At 40.5% G+C, this 23124-nt stretch overlaps 1 protein-coding gene across 6 annotated transcripts in view; it reads right to left on the bottom strand.

The window, feature by feature from the left end:
• The window catches only part of LOC139267124 (kinase D-interacting substrate of 220 kDa-like), a 225306-nt gene that overhangs the window by 137474 nt on the left and 64708 nt on the right, over nucleotides 1-23124 (bottom strand). For all 6 annotated transcript variants that reach the window (XM_070884962.1, XM_070884957.1, XM_070884960.1 and 3 more), the window contains 6 exons: nucleotides 21252-21350; nucleotides 10961-11158; nucleotides 10158-10256; nucleotides 8934-9032; nucleotides 6973-7071; nucleotides 3195-3372 (listed from right to left, as the gene is read on the bottom strand). In XM_070884962.1, the coding sequence (XP_070741063.1) occupies nucleotides 3195-3372; nucleotides 6973-7071; nucleotides 8934-9032; nucleotides 10158-10256; nucleotides 10961-11158; nucleotides 21252-21350 (772 nt within the window). The remainder of the gene's footprint in view (nucleotides 1-3194; nucleotides 3373-6972; nucleotides 7072-8933; nucleotides 9033-10157; nucleotides 10257-10960; nucleotides 11159-21251; nucleotides 21351-23124) is intronic.

The following is a 23124-nucleotide window of genomic DNA, read 5'->3' as shown; positions in this document are numbered from 1 at the left end:
TGTTTTTGGAAATGGAAGGAAGAAGGAATGTAGATGGAGCCGATATAAAAATCAAAAAGGAGGCATACGAGCATGCAAAAAAAGACAAAGTTCAGATGTGGGGCATAGCCCTGGGAACATGGTGCTGTGTCTCCATTTTGCACTCAAAAAACAGGCACAATGGGTTCTAACCCATCACCTCTTTATACTAGATTGTTCTTGCAATACAGCCATGAGCCATCTGCCCCCACCTACTTGCCTCTGCAATAACCTCTCATCACTGGTCGTGCACTTTCAGAGACTCGTACTATGATTCCCTGTTTATTTATTATGGCAGGCAGGATGGCCTTACCCTTCAGCAATTTTAGCTTCCCCCACAGTAAGGTGGGTTCCCTGTCCCTAACCTGAATTATTAAAACTGTTGTAATGGTTCAGGCAAGGACAGCCACCTCACAAGAAAATGTGGTTTCAGTGTTTTTACCTGCAAGTCCTCAATATTCAGTGTATATATTTACAACTTTCATATATTGGAACTACGTTCGCAGAGACAGGATTCAAAATAATGCACCTGGATTCCAATGCTCTGGAAGATTACTCTCCAGCTACATAATGTCATGGTCCCAGTTGTGGTCAGCTTTTTTAAGCATAGTTCACAGGGCTCATCAGGAGTTCCTAGATTTCAATCTCAGTATCTCTCCTGATAGGCAAATATAGATAGGATATGGCAAAACCTATTTTATTGGAAATAAACTCATCAGCCTCTCATCTCCCTTTCAGAGTTACAGCTTCTACCTTCTCTTCAACCGTTGTTATATTCCCAGTTCGAGGGAAAATAACTGGAGGTTTGACATATCTTTTAAGATGTCTTTTACATAGTTTTAATTTATATTAAAAATTAATCACAACTGGAGATTGAATGAACTCTCTTTATTATACATTCAGGACTACATACTTCATTGTTTTTCTTTTCTTGGGAGTTTACAGACATCACATGGTTCTGTTGCTTACCCATGTTGTTTTAATCATCCTGTTCTGAACTGGTTATTGTTGTTCTTGTACTCTATTTATTTGCTGAAAATTATAAAATTAAATAACTTTTAAAATACAAACCCCCCAAAAAATAGATACAGTAAGGCTACAAGAAAAATAAGAGGGGGCATGATGTAGATGGATTATTGTTATGTGCACATTGGGCTGAATGGCCTCTTTCTGTGCTGTAAATTTATATGATTCTATGAAATCAAGAGGCATTACAATTTTGGGGGGTGGTGGGGCGGTGGCGGTTAGGTGGGGGAGAGAAAATTCTCACTAACGATATGCAAGAATATCCAACTTCCTAATATTTTTGGTAGAGGTACTATATTCCAGAAAAAAAAAGCACAAACCCAGCTCCATTATGTCAAATGGAATTGAAACTAAAATAAGGAATCTGCCATTTTAAACAGTATACCCTGTATGGATCAACAAAGTATTGATAAGCAACAAACTAAAATTAACAAAGCGGTGTTCGAAGCATTTGGAAACTGCATTGTTGATGTTCAATATAAAAAGCCATTGTATTCACTTAGAGAGTTCTATGAAATACATGAAGGCTCTGGCCTTGCACCAACTGACACCCAAACACATTCTCCAAGCTTTCTTTACTCTCGGTAACTACCAGAATTCATTTTGAGAAACACCTGTTCTTACATACCACCCAAGAGAAAAAGTTACACCTTGAATCGATCATGACAAAGTAATCGGTCTTCAGATGATGTTACAAAATGAAGAGCAAAGCAGTTTATAACCATTATTTAAATCCAAGATGAGATTTTAGACTTGTAATTGCTCCCATTAATATCCTGATTTTAAATATTTATTATAATAGTACAATTCTCAAAAGCGTTTTACGACTTTCTTTTAAAAATTCAAAACTACCAGTGATCACAAGAATAACGATTGCCAAGTGAACCCTGCATAATCAATTTATGGCATTCAATGATCAATGATTGTCGCCTAATCACTAATTTTAGTGATAATAAATATTATAATCAACTGTGAATGATTAGTTTCTGGTCAAGACAGTGGTATAAAGGGATTGAACAATATCAAACAGAAAGGGTTGCGTTCAAGCATTTTATAATAATCATTGGAAACCTCTTAACTTTATAGTCTTAAAATTGCCTACAATATTTTAAATTTTACATTAAGTATTTATTCTGTTTTTGCATCTGCTGTCAGTGTAGATTTACTCGCAGATATACTGTTCTAGATGATTAAACGACTGGCATGATTACTTCAGAAAGTGGCCCGCAATGGATTACCAGAAAATAATATTCATGCGCGTTGGCTTCTATGCAAAACAGATGGAATGGACCCAAAGGTATCCACTCTGCTGTCCTAACATGACCTGAACCTGCCTGGAGTTCCAGGTTCAGGTCATCTGTAAAGGCCCAATATTCCCTACTCGCAGGCCTATCCCTTGGTCCCTTGGCACGGAACTGTACCCGGAATCAGGAGTGGAGAGCTGGTCAGAATATTTCCAGGACCAAAGATCCACTGCAACAACCTAGGTGGGGTTTGGGCGGGGGGGGGGAAAGAGAGAACGACGGGTCCAGTGCCTTTTTATGCCTCACTGGTCTACTGCCAACTTCTGGCATCCGGGTTTCGGTGCACACCTAACATACTTGCAGCAAAAAGAATCGGATTAACACCTTAAAGCCTTCCCACCTCATTTGACTGGCTTTTCCTCAACCCTGGAAGATCTTCAGGAAGCACCTAAATAACAAAGGGGTAGTTACCAAACCCAGTCTCTGTCGCCTTTTTCTTCTTCTTTGTGCCAGGGATAGCTGCACACATACTGGCATCTCCCAGTCAGTCTCCATTATAAAATGTTTCATTTAGAATTGTTGATTAGCAGCGACCCGAGAGGCAAGACATTTAGTTCCACTGCCATAAAAGCCACAAAGTTATCACTAGATAGCAAAAAAGGAGAACTCTGCCAATTGTTTTTCTCCCACCTGAGGAGGGGAGACCAAAAAGCCTATATTGTAGTAGCATAGCAGAGATTAGCTTACTTAGCACAGACTTTTCTCATCTGTATGGCTCAGCACCACACTAGATACTATCATGTGCCACAAGAGAAGCCCAGTGTATTTTTATTTCATTAGCCAACTTTGATTTTTTTCACAAACCCAAATATTTTGTGATTGCACACAAACAAGTAAAGCTCTTACGTGCTCCAAATATCTGGGTCAAAATGCTTTTCTGATGGCTACAATCTATGTTGTACGGAGTTTCGCTTGCTTTGTTAGGTCGGTATAGTAGACGTCCATCTTTAGGGTTTCTCAACAACAATTCTGCTAATTTTCTGCTTCTCCCACGGATTGCTATGTGAAGTGGAGTATCTCCCTTCTGAAACCATAAATAATGAAACTTTAGGAAAAATATTTTCCAGTCCAATCATATTGTGCCTTGCTAACCAGACTTCATTTAAAAGACAAGTTTACATAAAGGCAATCAGAACATAATTCAGATTGAAGCATAAAAGTTCAATATCCGACTCTGCAAAAAATAAGATTCCACAGCAGATTGGTGACATTAAAAAGTATTCATTGGTATCCAAATTCTGCGATTTTACTTTAAGAAAATAGACATACAATATAATTAATTACAAATAACTTGTGGGGAATAAAATACTCAAGCACTTTCAGCATTTACATATCTGTGTTATTAAATTACATTTTCCCATTGGAAGCAGTGCACTATACTTACTGTAGCGGTACAATTGTTGTGCACCCAAATGCTCAGTCAAAAAAATAAAGATCAAAAAGGCAAATTATCCAAAGCTAAATACTCATGCATATATGTATGTTTTAGCACCAACGTAAATAACATAAATAAGGGGCAGCACTTTGCAGCTAAACGAGATATCTCCACGCATTCAGATATTATTTCCATTAATTTGCTTGAGGTTTGTTGGCCAAATAAACAATTACTCAGCCAGACAAATCAAATAAGCCACGAGACCGACAATTGCCTGTATGGAGTATGGCTGCACACATTTAACTATCTCTCAAATTTCAGCAGAATAATCTACAAATTATACAAAGTAACAAAATGATTAAACTATAAAAGGCACAAAGTCAGAATTTTGGTGAAAGACCATCAGGTTAGATAATAGTGGCGTAGAAAAAATAAAAATAGAAACAGAAAATGCCAGAAATACTGAGCAGGTCAGACAGTATCTGTGGAGTCAACCAGAATGAACTTTTCAGGTCGATGGCCTTTCATCAGAACATCGACAGATTTTCACTCCGTTACTCTCTCCACAAATGTTGCCTGACGTGCTGAGCATTTCCAGCATTTTCTGTTTTTATTTCAGATTTCCAGCATCTGCAATATTTTGCTATTGTAGTCGAAAAATTAAAAAGTCAGTTTGTTGAAGTTATCAGGTCATAAAAATTAGGAAACTATGCAAGACATGAATAAACCTCAATGTGAGAATTTATGTATCAATTTGATATCTTGTTAGTTCAATTATGCTTTTTGTTTTAATTTTTAAAAAAGCATATCAACTTTACACAAATAATCTGCATAAAATAAATTAATTCCATTTATTTATTTTTAAATTGTTCACACAGCAAAATACCTGAGCCCTGAATTTCCTGAGAGCCTGCATAAACCCCCGTATCTACAATGGGGTAAGACCAAAAAAATGCTGATATCCCCATGATATCAGCACAGCTGGGGTACCAGTTAGGTTGGGGCTAGGGGAGGAAATACTGGCGTAGATCAGGGTCAAATGTTGGCAAGCCAGGATGAAGTGATCTATCACCATAAGGAAATTTCCATTTCCAAATTTGGTGGTCCACAATTCCACAGCCTGGCAAGTAATGTACCCCTGCTTCATGCAGACTTACCCTATGCTACAGGCACCAAAGGATGAACTGCCAGGTTTTCCTCCGTGCATCATCTAGTCAGTCCTATCTCTTTCGGTGACATTATTAGTAAAAAAGGTACAAACAAGAACAGCCCGCCTCCACTCCTTCAGCAAATCCCCAATGGGGCACACTGGGTCTTGCTCCAAAATCCACTTTCACACTTCTTCCCAAATAATATTCCAGTGTGCCCTGATTTCCAACTATACCTCATTTTGTATCTGTTAATAAAGAGAATGCACCATGGAACGTCAGCTCCAGATTGTATCCTGATCAAAGGTTTGATCCTAGTTTATTTCCAAAGTGCTTTCTTAAAGCAATAGCACTCTAATTCACATTTAAACACAAAGCAATCTACCCTATTTACACTGGATAACTTCACCTGAAGTCACAATAAAATTAGATTTGATCCAAACAAATCTTCTTGTGATAGTACTCTATAAAAAAACTCAGACCTTAAGCCAACTATAGAAACAGGATATTTATGTACTCTGAAGTTACATGCAGTGAAATTAAATATGAGGTAGAATCAATGCAGATTAGTGATGCAGTGAAAAACAGAAGAGTAAATTTAGGAGAAATATAAAGGCTTTTTTTTGCAAATGCTGGAAAGTAAAGTTACTGACACATACAAAAGAGCTATCATAGCAGCGCAAGCCCTGTAGCAATTTATGGTAGCTATGAAGATTGATCGAAGTAATTCCTGTCATGTGGAATTGTACAAAGAATTTTATCTCTAAACAGTAAAATTTACTATTGTTCATCTTGCATCACCAAAAGATCACTTTTCTTTGGTAAAACCCCAACGAATCCTCTCTAACTGTATATTATGTTTGCCTTAGAATATCAATCATCCACCCTCCTCTTACCCACATTCTCATTTCATAGGAGTCTGTAATTCAGTGGATCACACTGTAGGAGAGAGAGAGAGAGAGAGAGAGAGAAAAAGAGAAGGACACACTGGTCACTGGTTTAGGAGTATGGAGCAGCTTCTTATATTTGACTTTCCCTAAATTAGTTTATTTTGTCAGCTCAGGAATACCTCAAAAGAATCAAAACTTGACAGGGATATATAATGGACACCTCCAATCCCCAAAACAGTCCATCCTTGTTCGAATGAAATCTCAATTACCCACCAATTTTTATTGGCCCAGAAATCCCGGTCAGCTGCTTCCTGCAGGCGATTGGGTAAAAAATCTTGAGCGAATGCACTTATCTGAAGCTGCTTCGCCCACAAGCGCATCGCAACGCGTGCACGTCAGGACGTGCGCAGGGCTGGAGCTGCAGTCACATGGCTCTGGTAGCCAATCCAGGTAAAGTATGTTCTCATTCATAATAATGGGAACTCCGTAGGTTGGAGTTCTCATTATTATGAATGAGAACCGTCCGTCCCCCCCCCCAAACACACACAACATTAAAAATACACTACATATTTAACGTTAATTTAAATTAGTTATTTATGTATTAAAAATATATATTTTCCCAATTTTTAAAAATAAGTTTTTTTTAAATTATGTTTTAAAATAAATTTAGTGTAGTTGGCAGAGTTTTAAAAATAACGTGTTTTTTAAATTTTATTTTTTATGTTTTAAGTGTGTTTTAAAACATAGCCTACTTTTACAGGCGCAAAAGTTTTCAGGACATTTGCTGGGCAAGATATAGGTAAATACCGCAATCTTGCCCTTGCAAATGTCCTCGTTCCCGAGATACGGAAGATCTGTCGAACTCCAGCATTGTGCGCTGAAAACCGGCTTTTGCGATGTCTTCCCAGATCCGTGTACACACAGTACGGATTCGGGAGGCCGGAATTTCTGCCCCATTATGGCAAATAATCAAAGTTCCACTGTACATGATTTTTCCTTTTTTTAACCTTACTGAATTTGACTCCCACTCAGTAAATTGTCCTGTATTGCGGATGACATCAGAAGTGTTAAAAAAAATTCACTAATATTCAATGCCAGTTTTACAACTTGTTGTAAAAGTCAATAATTGAAAATAACAGGACATCACATTGTAAGATACTGACTGCAGCACCAATGTTGCCTATCAAATTACATGCAAAAACAGTTGTTACCTTATCTATTGCAGAGACTTTAGCACCTTTATCCAGTAAAAGTTCAACAATCTCAATATTTCTCATTTTAGTTGCTTTAATGAGAGGCGTCTCACCATCCTGAAAATGCAAAAAAGATTTTATACATTTTAAAATCAGTGACCTAAAGTATTCTATAACCTACTTAACACTGCCTTCCCCAATGACACCATCATCATATATTTGCCTTTTGTGGAGTTGTAGCAATTCTCAAAGACTGCTACAAATTATTTCACTGTAACCACCCCAAAAATCACCAATTGCAGCAAAAAAAAAGTGGGAAGAAATATAATCAACTAACTTAATTTGTATTTAATCAGTTAATGAACATTTCATTTGCAAAAAGTTATACCTCAACAAGTAATATAGTACTAAAACTGGAAATGCTTCAAAAATGTTGTTCTGTTTTTCAGTATTACTTGAAATAACGCATACTTAAGATTTCATGGCAATTCTTTGAAAATTTCAAACAAAATTGTAATGAATTGTGTGTCAGCAGAAACATCAGTACCCAGAAATACAGAAAATGTTTCCAGTTAATGCACCAGAGTCAATAGCAAGTGCTCCCAGGCTAGGTACAGTACAGGCCAAGTGCAAGGTAAAGCTTCCTTTACACGCCCCACAACTTTAGTAGAACATTCCCACAGTACTGATTAATTATTCCATTTCCCTACTAGTTATTATTGTGGTGTCTCAGTCATGGAACTGCGGCTAATTTTGTGCAACGGGATCACTCTCACTAGGAACTAGATCAAAACTTCAATTGATCTAAGTGAGTAAGTTTGTAAATAGAGCAGAAAAGGAGAATTTTACCAGCAGAAAGAGAATTTCACCCTATATGTTTGCGGTAAGTTAAATTCCGAATATAACGTGTGAGATCTTGCAGCGTGCCCAGTTAGTTGGGCCTACTCATGCACATTTAGATTTAAAAAATTTTTGCCCACAAAGTTGCTGGAAGTGAGAGCTGATAAAGACGCAGCGAGGGAATCAGGACATCTCGGACCTCAGTGAACAACAGGGCAAACCAATGAGTTTTAACAATTGAGAAATAAACAGAGGAAGGACCAAGAAGGAGGGTGAATTAGAGTGGATGAATTCAACATCAAATCAGGTACGAGAGAAATAGAGGCAAAGAATGATTAGACTGAGGAAAAAAAAAGGAAATGCAAGAAAAATTAATTTTTAATTTTACATTTTTAAAACTCAAAACAATTTACAAATTGAAGGAATGAGACTCCACACCTATAATTGTTTACTTTCTGGGCAAGAGAGGTTGACTGGCAGTCATTAACAATTATCACATCATGGACAGAGTACTTATGCTATTAATTACTAGACTTCACTTTGTGGCTAATTTATTGGGCAATTAATGTGCAAATGCAGTAACTTCATGAAAATCACGGGGAGTTTAAGGATGAGATGTTGTTTTTGTGAAGCTAATGGCTGAGCAGTGCAAATCAGTCAGCAACTTGTGGTGATTGGCAATTCATGGGGTCTCTCTTCCTTGCTGCAAATTGTTGGCCAAGTTTCACATTAATAACGGCTTGCATCGTTCAGATACCGTTATTTTTTTCAGCAAAATCTGGCCCATATTCGGATGAACTGCAACACCGACCGATACAAAAAGTGATACACCCAAGCAGATCCATTAAGAAGGGTCTCACAATGGAAAGCACATGCAAGGATCCTCCAGAGGTCAAAGTTGCTCGCATCATTTGGGTCATGAAGTTAAGGGAGAGGGGAAAACTGATTGATTATGTAAAAAGTCTCCTCCCCAAAGTTAATTAGATCTAAATCAAGATGTCTGCAAATTGGACCTTGCCTCCTGATGGGGGGGGGAGCAGGGGAGAGACAAGAAGAGAAAGAATAAAGTGATAAGAATCCAAAATAAAACATTCGTATAATTTTGTACAGTATCGATTTCAGTAAGTACCCAGTCATACCTTAATACAGATTTCTGTGTCGGGATTGCACTGAAGAATATCTCTTACTACTGTTGCATTTCCTTTCTCCACTGCCCAATATAGAGCAGTTTTATTATCCTAAAAACAATTTAAAAAGAAATTACAGCATTAAATAAATTAAAATCTAATTTCACTTCATCAAAAGGTAGAAAAGGCTTCCTTCTTCTTGGGACTAAGCAAGCCAATATTCAACTTTAAACATCAGCTTGGCTCTGCGGTATTACTCTTGCATCTGAATAACATGGTTGTGGTTTCAAGCATCACTCCAGAGACTGGCGTACATAACCTTGGCTGACACTGCAGTGCAGTACTAAGGAACTGGCGCACTGCACAAGGGTCTTATTTTGGATGGGACGTTAAACCAAGATCCCATCTGTCTTCTTAGGTGGACATAAAAGATACCATAATACCTTTTCAAAGAACAGCAGGAGCATTCTCCTAGTCCTGGAGAACATTTATCCCTCAAACTACAACACAAAGATTATCTGGTCATTTCTCTAATTGTAGTTTGTGGGACCTCACTGTACAAACTGGCTGCTGTATTTTCCTACATTATAATAGTGACTACACTTCAAAAGTACTTATTGGCTGCGAATCACTGTAGGACATCCTGAGCTCGTGAAAGGTTATATAAATACAGGTCCTTTCTTCCTTTCAAAATAATTTTTCACACCAACTGATGCTGTGAAGTGTAAAATGCCTATTCATTTTCCCCATCAGCATCAATTGCACTGTAACATCATTCTACTCTTAATTTTTAATATTTTAGCCCAAAGCATCAGTTTATGATGGGCATGGTTCCTGAAACAGAACCTTCTCAAAAGTAGCCAGTCTTCATGTACAAGCCAAGACGAAGTCGATTAGCACACTAAATTCATCATTTAACCTTTGAGAGAAAGCTCTGCATAAATATGTTCTAGTCTCAAAAGATGGTCGACTGGAATTCCAGAATACTTGCTCCATGCTCACATTCCACTGTTCAGCTCTAACTCGTTACCTTCCAGAGAACATTCCCCTCCTATCCAGGTAATAGAGGACCATTATGTCCCAGAAAGTATTTAATCATCTCAGTTTGCATTTAATCTCCGATCTTGTGGATAGTTCTATTATAAATTCATGTCTCCTCCAATGTTCACTATTGAAGCTAATTGTCGCTGTAGCAACACTTTTCCTTGTCTTGTTATAATCTATGTTTAGACTTACCGTTCCCTTTATATCTATGTCAGCATATTTTTGCAGGAGAGCCCTCACAATCTCCACATGACCACCTTTAACAGCACCAATTAGGACAGTGTCGCCACTCTGAAAAGAAAATGCACATACATGATGGATAATTAAAAAATATATATGATTGAACCTAGCATCAGAATCGTGTAAAATGCACAAACTAAAGTCAGATTTCACAAAGTTTAAACCTACTTTTGGCAAAACTTTGCTGCGTGCACACTGTCCAAGCCATTCATTTAGTTGTTGCTTTTTTTTTTTTAAGTACACAAATACGCAACAAAATTTCCTGCCAATCACAAGGTTAGCTCCTAATCTCAAATATACCATTGTGATGAGGTGTTTCCCCGCAAAGAGGGGGTTAAAAAAATCAATGAGCCAGTCACCCCCATCAAATGTGGTTAGATTTTCTTGCAGCAGGCTATGCAAAAGCAGGAACAGATGGCCAGCCAGTCTGCTTGGGAAGGGATAGTGGGACACAGGGAGAAAAAGATGGACAAGGAATAAAGACATTCCAAAATTACAAGATTACTACAGTACCCCTTAGTAGAAAGTTTCAATAACAATAATATGAAGAACTTAAGGTTCTAAATTACCGTCAAAACCATGAAGGGAATTTATATAACCAGAAGCATATATTTAATAAAATGCTAGTTACAAACGTCTGGGAAATAAAGTAGCAAGATCCACACTTTTTCCAAGGTTTAGGATTACAAGTTTTAATTTGTGAAAACATGAATCCAAATTTACTGAACACAAACTACTATAAAGAAAATACTAACCCTGTCAGGGATGTTGACATAAGTGCCAGCGTCCAACAGATCCTGAACAATCTCGATGTGACCTTCCTTGGCAGCAATCATCAAAGCTGTATTCCCATCTTTATCAGTCAGATTGACATTTGGGTTGCGATTTAGCAATTCCTTCACTCCTTCAGTATAGCCACCTTTAACTGCCACTATTAAAGCTGTCATAGAGTTCTACAGAGAGATGTAAAAATTAGTGGGGGGTTTTCAAACAAAGCTTAATACAATATTTTTTTTCTAACATAGATGCCACACTGGCATCTTTCCTTTCAAGGAGATAGTTAGTATATCTACGTATTAGTCTATCTCCTGTGACATTGGACATAAGGAGTGAGGACCAAAGTGTGAGATAGTACATTTTGGTAAGAAAAATGAGGTCACATACTCCTTGGAAAATAAGTGTCTAAATGGGGTAGAGGAACAAGACATCAGAGGGTACAGATACACAAATCACTAAAAGTAGCGCCACAGGTTAAGAAGGCCATTAAAAATGCAAACAAAGCACTGGGGTTAATTTTTAGGGGGATAAAATTGAAAAGCAGAGAAGTTAGGTTTAACTTGTATTGAACCTTGGTTAGACCATACTTGGAGTACTGTGAATAGTTCTGGTCTCCATATTATAAAAAAGACATTGGCACTGGAGAAGGTACAAAAAAGATTTACCAGAACTGAGAGATTATACCGATTGAACAGGCTGGGTGGGGTTCGTTTCTCTAGAAAAGAGAAGACCAAGAGGTGACCCGAGATCTTTACTATAGGGTAGACGATGACAGTGGGGCTAAAATTCCGGTCGGAGGCTTTCTTCGTACAAACGCCTCCTACCCGAAAAAAATCCTCAAATCTACCTGGTGGTCCTGGAGGAACGTGGAGAGCCCGGTCGGAGGCCTTCATTTGTTGCGCATCGCATGGGGACTTGTCTTCGAGGTACGCAAGTCCAAGCTGGAGTCACATGGGCCTGGACAACCAATCATGTTGCAGTATTCTCATTGATAATAATGGGAACTCCGTTTCTCCGAGTTCCCATTACGATTAATGAGAAAAACCTTTAAAACACCCAAACACAACATAATAAATAAAACACCTGACATGTTTAAAATTAATTGAAATTAAAGTTAATTAAATGTTTGAGAAAAAAAATTGACTTTTTTTGTGTGTGTTTTAATAAGGTTTAAAATAAGCTTACCGAAATGGACAGGATTTTTAAACATAAAAATGTGTTTTTAAATTTAATTTTTATATGTTTTAAAACTCTTACGCTGGTAAAAGTAGGCTGTGCGCCTGCTTTCACCAGGCTAAGAGTTTGAAGGGCATGAGTTGGGCAAATAGCAGTGAGGACATAAACAGCGTGCAAATGGATACAGACAGGTTGAGTGAGTGGGCAATAAGGTGGCAGTTGGAGTATAATGTGGGGAAATGTGAGGGTATTCACTTTGATAGGAAGAATAGAAAAGCTGAACATTTTTTAAATGGTGAGAAACTATCAATTGTTGGTGTTCAGAGAGATTTGGGTGTCCTCGTACAGGAAACAGAGAGTTAAGCGTGTTAGTACAGTTAGCAAATAAGGTGGCAAATGGTATGCTGGCCTTTATGCCAAGGGGATGGAGTACAAGAGTAAGGACATCTTACTACACCTGGAGTACTGTGCACAATTATGGTCTCTTTATCTGAGGAAGGAAATACTAGTCGTAGACGCAGTGCAACAAAGGTTCACTAGATTGATTCCTGGAATGTCCTATGAGGAGAGATTGAGTCTATACTCTCTAGTTTAGAGGAATGAGAGATGATCTCATGGAAACATACAAGATTCTGAGGGGCACTGACAGGGTAGATGCTGAGAAGTTGTTTCTCCTGGCTAGAGTGTCTAGAACTAGGGGGCGTAGTCTCAGGAAAAGGGAACGGCCTTTTAAGACTGAGATGAGGATTTATTTCACTCAAGAGGGTTGTGAATCTTTGGAGTTCTCTACCCCAAAGAGCTTTGGATGCTGAAGCACTGAGCATATTCAAGACTGAAATAGATACATTTTTGGATTTTTGGAAATCGAAGAATATGTGGATTGGGCAGGAAAGTGGAGTTGAGATCAAAGATCAGCCATGATCTTATTGAATGGCGGAGCAGGCTCGAAGGGCCATATGACCGACTCCTAATTCTTATGTTCTAACTCCTCAGTCTTGAACCCAACGGAGTTAAGGGATGCAATAGGGAGGCTGCACAGGGTGAGAAGAGGTGCAAGGAATGGGCTGGGAGTCAGGTCTATCTGGGAGAAAAAGCAGGATGAAAAAAAGTCCGAAACATTGACCATCAATATGGCAGAAATATCAGCCAACTAGACTGCAGTCAGCAGGGCTGCAGGCATGCATGTGGGAAAATGCATGGGGCAACCCAAAGTCAGCTCGGCAGGAAGTAGTGGATGGGATGTGGGTATTATTTATTTGCTGACAGGCAATATAAATATATTAAAAAGGTAAAAATAATAATATAAAAATGGAGAAACAACAGGCTAAGGCCCTGAAGTGAGTGAAAAGGCGGCCAGGAGAAGCAGACAGGAATCTGATTTATCTTTTAATTTTAATGGGGAATCAGAAGGCTGAAAGACCACAAAAATGAGGGAAACAAATTAAGTTTAACATTTAAAAATAAACTGCTAAAAAAAAAGAGGTGGAATCTGCTAGATCCAACATTTAACACAAATCACAAGAAAAATTTGGTGTTCTCTTCCTGGGTACTTTGCATCAAGGTCACTCTTAAGGATGAGAGAAGCTGAGAACTAATTTAGGAGAATAATCTAAGGTAAGTAATTCAATGTAGCTAGAATAAACAGACCCAAAAATATAGCAACGGTGTTTTCCTTGAGCCTGTAGATCTAAAACAAATCCCTGGCCTTTATTTCATGGAACACAAAGCCAGTGAATTGAATTTTTACAATGGCTAAATCTGTGAGGTTTCAACTACCTTATCTCCCAGATAGATATACCTTACATGCAATCATCCCTTACACCATTCTTGCATCTTCTGTTCTTACTCAATGCTCTCAGCTTCTTGTCAACTTGGCTCAGTTGATAGGACTCTCACTTCAGAGTCAGAAGACTGTGAACTCAAGCCCCACTTCAGGATTTGAGCACATAATCTAGATCAACAGTTCAGTGCAGTACTGAGGCAGTGCTATATTACAAGAGGTGCCCTCTCTCTGAGGAGATGTTAAAACCAGGCCCCAGCTGCCTGCTCAGTTCTATATAAAAGATCTCATGGCATTATTTGAAGAGCGAGGAGTTCTCTCAGCATGTTAACCAACATCTCTGCCTCAACCAAGACCACCAAAAACAGATTAACCAGTCATTCATCTTATCTGCTATTTGTGGGACCTTGTTTCATGCAAAATTGGCTGCCACATTTGCCTACATATCAATGTTCGCATGTCAAAATTCATTGGTTGTAAAGCACTTTGAAATATCCTCAGGGTGTTATATTGGCCCCACACCAACAAACCGTCTTTGACACGGTTGACCATTCCATCCTCCTCCAATGCTTCTCCACCACTGTTCAGCTAGGTGGGATGGCACTTAGAAACATAGAAAATAGATGCAGGAGTAGGCAATTCGGCCCTTTGAGCCTGCACCTCCATTCAATAAGATCATGGCTGATCGTTCACCTCAGTACCCCTTTCCTGCTTTCTCTCTATACCCCTTGATCCCTTTAGCTGTAAGGACCATATCTAACTCTCTCTTGAACAAATCCAATGAACTGGCATCAATAACTCTCTGCAGTAGGGAATTCCACAGGTTAACAACTCTCTCAGTGAAGAAGTTTCTCCTCATCTCAATCCTAAATGGCTTAACCCCCCCCTTATCCTGAGACTATGTCCCCTGGTTCTAGACTTCCCCAACATCGGGAACATTCTTCCTGCATCTAACCTGTCCAGTCCCGTCAGAATTTTATATGTTTCTATGAGATCCCCTCTCATCCTTCTAAACTCTAGTGAATACAGGCCCAGTTGATCCAGTCTCTCCTCATAGCTTAGTCCTGCCATCCCAGGAATCAGTCTGGTGAATCGTTGCTGCACTCCCTCAATAGCAAGAATGTCCTTCCTCAGATTAGGAGACAAAACTGAACACAATATTCCAGGTGAGGCCTTACTAAGGCCCTGTACAACTGCAGTAAGACCTTCCTGCTCCTCTACTCAAAACCCCTAGCTATGAAGGCCAACATAGCATTTGCCTTCTTCACCGCCTGCTGTACCTGCATGCCAACTTTCAATGACTGATGTACCATGACACCCAGGTCTTGTTGCACCTCCCCTTCTCCTAATCTTCCGCCATTCAGATAATATTCTGCCTTCGTGGTTTTGCCACCAAAGTGGATAACCTCACATTTATCCACATTATACTGCATCTGCCATGCGTTTGCCCACTCACCTAACCTGTCCCAAGTCACCCTGCAGCCTCTTAGCGTCCTCCTCACAGCTCACACCGCCCCCAGTTTAGTGTCATCTGCAAACTTGGAGATATTATACTCAATTCCTTCATCTAAAATCATTAATGTACACTGTAAATAGCTGGGTTCCCAGCACTGAGTCCTGCGGCACCCCACTAGTCACTGCCTGCCATTCTGAAAAGGACCTGTTTATCCCGACTCTGCCAACCAGTTCTCTATCCGCGTCAGTACATTACCCCCAATACCATGTGCTTTAATTTTACACACCAATCTCTTGTGTGGGTCCTTGTCAAAAGCCTTTTGAAAGCCCAAATACACCACATCCACTGGTTTTCCCTTGCCCACTCTACCAGTTACATCCTCAAAAAAATTCTAGAAGATTTGTCAAGCATGATTTCTCTTTCATAAATCCATGTCTGGTTCCATTCTTATCGATCTAATCATAGCCAGAGAATCACCTGCAATGGAGTCACTTCCTGCTACCACATCGTTACCTCTGGTGTCCCCCAAGCATCTATCCCTGGCCACCTCCAATTTCTCATCTACATGCTACCCCTTGGCGACATCATCTGAAAACACGGCGCCAGTTTCAACACGCATGCTGACACCCAGCTCTACCTCACTACTTCTCTCAACCCCTCCATGGTCTCTAAATTGTCAGACTGCTTGTCCGACATCCAGTACTGGATGAGCAGAAATTTCCTCCAATTAAATATTGGGAAGACCGAAGCCATTGTCTTTGGTCCTCGCCACAAATTGCATTCCCTAGCCACCGACTCCATCCCTCTCCCTAGCATCTGTCTGAGGTTGAACCAGATTGTTCGCAACCTTGGTGTCATATTTGACCCTGAAATGAGCTTCCAGCCACATATCCGCAGCATAATTAAAACGCTTATTTTCACCTCCGTAACATTGCCCGTCTCCGCCCCTGCCTCAGCACATTTGCTGCTAAAACCCTCATCCATGCCTTGGTTACCTCTAGACTTGACTAGCCCAACACACTCCGGGTTAGCCTCCCACATTCTACCCTACGTAAACTTGAGGTCATCCAAAATTCTGCAGCCCGTGTCGTCATCTGCCGTAATTTCTTCTTATGTGGCTCCGTGTCAAATGTATTTGTTTTTTTCTTATAAACCTCCTTGGGACGTTTTACTACGTTAAAGGAGTTATATACATACAAGTTGTTGTTGTTGTTAAATGACCGCAAGTTCGGAATTTCCGCATGCGCTACATCCCGAACTTGCAAGCTGTCAAGCTCCGACTGCGCATCGGCTTTGTTGCACCAACCCATTCAAATCAACGTGCTGGCGAAAGGTTGGGCTAATTGCCTACCTGCTGTGCATTAATTGCCCTGAAAACTTTTACATCTGGCAAGGAGAGGGGGATGAGAAAATTGAGTGTTTCCAGTATTTTCTGATTAAAAATTTACTGGCCAATCACAAAGCTCTTTTCACATGTCAAAATCTTTTCCGATTAGTTTTTGGACCCAGAAATTAAGCACAGTAAACACCAGAAATTGGCACTCTATAGATTCAATTTATTGGTTTACAGGCAAAGTTTCTTTTATGTGCAGATTATTTCTCAACATATTACAATTTTTTTTTAAACTATGAATTTATAAAAACATTTTGTACTGGGGTTTGTTATTTTATGGGCATAATTCAAATAATGGAGCATCTAACCTAATACTGAGTAGTTAAGAACCATATATCTAACAAATGCAGTACAGGTAAAATGTCCAAAATCCTCGGGTCCGAATCTGTGCCGGATTTTGGACATCACCCCGGCTCGAATCCATGCCGGATTTCGGGTTTTGCAGGATTTCGGACCTTGTCGCCTGCCGAAATGTCCAGTTTTCGGATTCGGGATGTTGCACCTGTATTATTTACAGAGTTATGAAAGATGTTTGATCAAACATATATCTGGTACAACTAAAATATATCTACCTTTTTAAATCCCTTCAACCAACATTTCCAATTAAGAGTGACTATTAAATGCTACGTAGATTGTAAATATTTGCCAGTAGAAGACTTCTGTCTTCTATTGACACATATTACACTCCTGTTTTAGCAATCTCCTCGATTTCCTGATTTGGCCAAGAGTCAGGAAGTGAAAGGAGCACCGCCTCACGTCATCCCAGGTTCGCATACACACAACTGTGCACCCCTGGAATCTGTGGACCTCTACACTGTGCACAACTCTGCAGTATCTGAAAGCAACTTCCCGAAGGGGGTTCGCACAAGGTAAATGCGTATTTCGTTCAGATGTCGGCAGTTTGCTCATTAGCTACACCGCCGACCTCGAAATCAGGGTTATTGTGCTCGTTCACTTCCATTGTTCTTGTTAGCTATGTTTCAGTGATCCCTTTGACATTGTAATAACCGGTTGTCACCACTGCCTCAAATTCAATCAATTTATTTTGTATGCTTACTTTAAGTCACAATTATAGCTGAAGATTATGATGGATACAGCTCAAAAGCTTTGACATAAATCACATTTTTAAATGGACTAATTTGTAATTGAAAGTGATGTACAGTGGAACCTTTTCCATAAACACTAATCGAGAAAGACAAGAAGTGATTTATGCTATTAGACTCTAATCCCTTCTTTCCTGTGTTTCTAACAGTGCATTTGTGCTTTTTCTGGTAGCTTGACAATTGATTAATGTTCATAGGTAAATTTAGTATTGCTGTAGTCATATTTCAGGCAATCAGCATCATTCCATTAAGTGATGTATTGCTTTATTTATTTGTTTTTTTTCTTGTATATTGGTGGTACTTTAAAGTCCAAACAGAGACAGCCCAAAGGATATAACGAGCATGGTGGATAGAGGTGTACCGATGGATGTGGTGTATTTAGATTTCCAAAAGGCATTCGATAAGGTGCCACACAAAAGGTTACTGCAGAAGATAAAGGTACACAGAGTCAGAGGAAATGTATTAGCATGAAGAGAGAATTGGCTTGTGAACAGAAAGCAGAGAGTCGGAATAAATGGGTCCTTTTCAGGTTAGAAATCGGTGGTTAGTGGTGTGCCACAGGGATCGGTGCTGGGACCGCAACTGTTTACAATATACATAGATGACCTGGAAGAGGGGACAGAGTGTAGTGCAACAAAATTTGCAGATGACACAAAGATTAGTGGAAAAGCAGGCTGTGTAGAGGACACAGAGAGGCTGCAAAGAGATTTAGATAGGTTAAGCGAATGGGCTAAGGTTTGGCAGATGGAATACAATGTCGGAAAATGTGAGGTCATCCACTTTGGAGAAAAAATAAACAGTAAAAGGGAATATTATTTGAATGGGGAGAAATTACAACATGCTGCGGTGCAGAGGGACCTGGGGATCCTTGTGCATGAAACTCTTTTTGGAGTTTATCTGAAAAACATAAAACATTAATCCGTGCCACCCGACCTGGATGACACACCAGACATTTACAAGGCCCTTTTTTTTTCTTTTTTGTGTTTTTTTTTGTGTTTTTCTTTTTTTGGTTTTTTTTTTTTGGGCACTAAAATCAAATTTTTTTCCCTCCAGTGCCCCCTATAAAAGGGGGGGGGGGGACACACTAAAAGCACCGGCAATTAAAACAAATTAAACTTTAAAACGTAAAATCAAATTAAAATTTGGTTGCCGGGCGTGATGATGCACTCCAGTCCCTCCGGTGCCCACCTCTCGCGGAAGGCCGCGAGCGTACCGGTGGACACCGCGTGCTCCATCTCCAAGGACACCCTGGACCGGATGTAAGAGCGGAAGAGAGGCAGGCAGTCAGGTTGAACGACCCCCTCGACCGCCCGCTGCCTGGACGGCTGATGGCACCCTTGTGCATGAATCCCAAAAAGTTAATTTGCAGGTGCAGCAGGTAATCAGGAAAGCGAATGGAATGTTGGCCTTCATTGCGAGAGGGATGGAGTACAAAAGCAGGGAGGTTCTGCTGCAACTGTATAAGGTATTGGTAAGGCCGCACCTGGAGTACTGCGTGCCGTTTTGGTCACCTTACTTAAGGAAGGATATACTAGCTTTGAAGCGGGTACAGAGACGATTCACCAGGCTGATTCCGGAGATGAGGGGGTTACCTTATGATGATAGATTGAGTAGACTGGGTCTTTACTCCCTGGAGTTCAGAAGGGTGAGGGGTGATCTTATAGAAACATTTAAAATAATGAAAGGGACAGACAAGATAGAGGCAGAGAGGTTGTCAGGGAGATTAGAACTAGGGGGCACAGCCTCAAAATACGGGGGAGCCAATTTAAAACCGAGTTGAGAAGGAATTTCTTCTCCCAGAGGGTTGTGAATCTGTGGAATTCTCTGCCCAAGGAAGCAGTTGAGGCTAGCTCATTGAATGTATTCAAATCACAGATAGATAGATAGATTTTTAACCAATAAGGAAATTAAGGGTTATGGGGAGCGGGCAGGTAAGTGGAGCTGAGTCCACGGCCAGATCAGCCATGATCTTGTTGAATGGCGGAGCAGACTCGAGGGGCTAGATGGCCTACTCCTGTTCCTAATTCTTCCATGTTCTAGGATAAAATCTCACAAAACACAGTCCTGTGGTGGGTGGGAGAGAGGGTGGGAAGGGGAGGAAGGAAGAAAGGAAGGAAGGAAGGAAAGACTTTGATTTATATCGCGCCTTTCACAACCACCGGATGTCTCAAAGCGCTTTATAGCCAATTAAGTACTTTTGGAGTGCAGTCACTGTTGTAATGTAGGAAGCAAGAAATATATGGGAAAAAGTATACCAGAGTAGCAAACAGGCAAGTCACAGTCCCATAATTTGATGCATGTTGCAACAAACTTAATTCAGCAGGAATTGTTAACTTCAAATCTGAACAAGGGACAGAGTTCTCGGAGACAACACTGTCTACGAAAGAGTTCTACAGGTAGCAGACAGGGCGTGTAAAGCTTTGCTATCAGTATTCTGCAGACTATTTGGACCAATGTTTAGGTGGTGCTACAGCAGCTACACCTAACTCTCCTAGAAATAGCCTGCATGAAGAACTATATTTACTGTTAAATATTATTTACATATCCTTATACTACATGCTATAGAATGAATTTGCTAATCAAACCCAGGTTAGGTGTATCTCTACTACATTAAATCAATGCAAGAGGGTTGAGACAGGTAGCCTCTGTGATAAACCTAGGAGAGAAAGGAAAGGAGGTAGGGGTCAGGTGACAAAGGAAAGAAAACTGAAGAAGGGAAGTGCATGTGCCACAAACATCTGAAAAAAGACCACTTTACTTGGGTAGATGATTCATAACCACAGGCACCAGAAGATAATAAGCTAACAGCAGATCAAGTTACCTTGATCCGTATTGACCAATTTTCAATACCACCATACCACTAACTTTACGACTCAAAGAACAGTCTGTACACCAGATACAGTCATTTGAAAGCAAAGCAGCAAAAATTCAACAATGTTACTTATTGTGTTACTTCGCTCAGTCTGCAATTTTGAATATTGCAATGTTTGCATTTTATCACTTGCTAAAGTTAATTTAAAATGACTACATCGGAGCATCATATAGGAAGACCTGCGGCACTCATATCATCAAGGCAAGCTAAGTTGTGAATATCAAATCATTACAGCAATGCTACATTAACTATTTTTTTTAAATTTGGAAAAATTATTTAGCACCCATTTCAACTCGTGTGCAGGGGCTATATCAAAATGTACTTGCATACTGAAGATTATTTTATTCCTATGCAAAATTCAAGTGCGCGTCATTACATTTCAACATAAATGTAAACTTACAAAAATATTTTTTTGTTTAATCCTCTGCACATTTCAAAACTAATTTTAAACATATTACACGTAGGAATAAAATTGTTCAGAATACTTACAGCTCCTTCTTGATCGACATCAGCACCCATTTCCAACAAATGCTTCACACACTCAAGATGACCCTTTCTGGCAGCCCATATCAATGGAGTTGTTCCATACTGAAAAAAGCAACATCAGAGAAAGAAAAGCTTCTTGCAAATATACATAAATCTTCTAAAATGTATTAATTCTATAGGTTTTATAATTCACAGACGGGGCAATAGAGTACAGTTCACAACATGGTTGTAAAGACTCGTTCAACATTTGACAAGTTGTCAGGTTGCAAGTATATTTGAGAATCAGGCTATATATAAGGTCAGACGAGAAATGTAAAAGAAAATGAGTGGGTATGAGAATAGAATGGCAGCCAACATAAAAGGTAATCCAAAGGTCTTCTATAGGCATATAATAATAGTAAAAGGATAATGGGCCCAAGTTTCGGCCTCAGTTGCTCCTGATTTTTTTGAGCAACTGGTGTAGAACGGAGTATCTTAGAAATTCAAATTCTCGGCATTTAGTTTGCTCCAGTTCTAGTCAGTTAGAACAGTTTCACTTTGGAACAGAATTTATTTTTTCCAAAAAGGGGCGTGTCCGGCCACTTACGCCTGTTTTCAAAGTTTCGGCAGTGAAAACTTACTCCAAACTAACTTAGAATGGGTTACAAATCAGGCGTAGGGAAATGGGGGGGGTGGGGGGGTTTAAAAGGGAAGTTTACAAACATTAAACACTTCAGTTTTACAAATAAAGAGCCATCATCAATAATAACTGATAAAAACATCAATAAATCAACCAATAAATCAATCAAAAATAATTAATAAGAAATATATTTTTTTTTAAATCAAATAAAACAAAACATTTTCTACTTACCGACTGCAGCACCGGGAGCCCTCCAACAGCGGGCTGGGATGCCCCCACACCCCCCTCCCCTCCCAGTGTCTCTATCTCTCTGTCTGTCTGTGTGTGTCTCTCTCATTCTCTGTCTGTGTTTCTGACAGCGAGATTGGGGAGGGAAAGGAGAAGGGGGGGAGTGGGTAAGGAGAAGGGGGGGAGTGGGTAAGGAGAAGGGGGGGGGAGTGGGTAAGGAGAAGGGGGGGAGTGGGTAAGGAGAAGGGGGGGAGTGGGTAAGGAGAAGGGGGGGAGTGGGTAAGGAGAAGGGGGGGAGTGGGTAAGGAGAAGGGGGGGGAGTGGGTAAGGAGAAGGGGGGGGAGTGGGTAAGGAGAAGGGGGGGGAGTGGGTAAGGAGAAGGGGGGGAGTGGGTAAGGAGAAGGGGGGGAGTGGGTAAGGAGAAGGGGGGGAGTGGGTAAGGAGAAGGGGGGGAGTGGGTAAGGAGAAGGGGGGGAGTGGGTAAGGAGAAGGGGGGGAGTGGGTAAGGAGAAGGGGGGGAGTGGGTAAGGAGAAGGGGGGGAGTGGGTAAGGAGAAGGGGGGGAGTGGGTAAGGAGAAGGGGGGGAGTGGGTAAGGAGAAGGGGGGGAGTGGGTAAGGAGAAGGGGGGGAGTGGGTAAGGAGAAGGGGGGGAGTGGGTAAGGAGAAGGGGGGGAGTGGGTAAGGAGAAGGGGGGGAGTGGGTAAGGAGAAGGGGGGGAGTGGGTAAGGAGAAGGGGGGGGAGTGGGTAAGGAGAAGGGGGGGAGTGGGTAAGGAGAAGGGGGGGAGTGGATAAGGAGAAGGGGGGGAGTGGGTAAGGAGAAGGGGGGGAGTGGGTAAGGAGAAGGGGGGGAGTGGGTAAGGAGAAGGGGGGGAGTGGGTAAGGAGAAGGGGGGGAGTGGGTAAGGAGAAGGGGGGGAGTGGGTAAGGAGAAGGGGGGGAGTGGGTAAGGAGAAGGGGGGGAGTGGGTAAGGAGAAGGGGGGGAGTGGGTAAGGAGAAGGGGGGGAGTGGGTAAGGAGAAGGGGGGAGTG

The sequence above is a fragment of the Pristiophorus japonicus genome, chromosome 7, assembly GCF_044704955.1.
Source record: "Pristiophorus japonicus isolate sPriJap1 chromosome 7, sPriJap1.hap1, whole genome shotgun sequence".
NCBI classification, from domain to species: domain Eukaryota; kingdom Metazoa; phylum Chordata; class Chondrichthyes; family Pristiophoridae; genus Pristiophorus; species Pristiophorus japonicus.
Note: the sequence above shows the minus strand (reverse complement) of the source record. Positions and strands in the feature narration are given on the sequence as shown.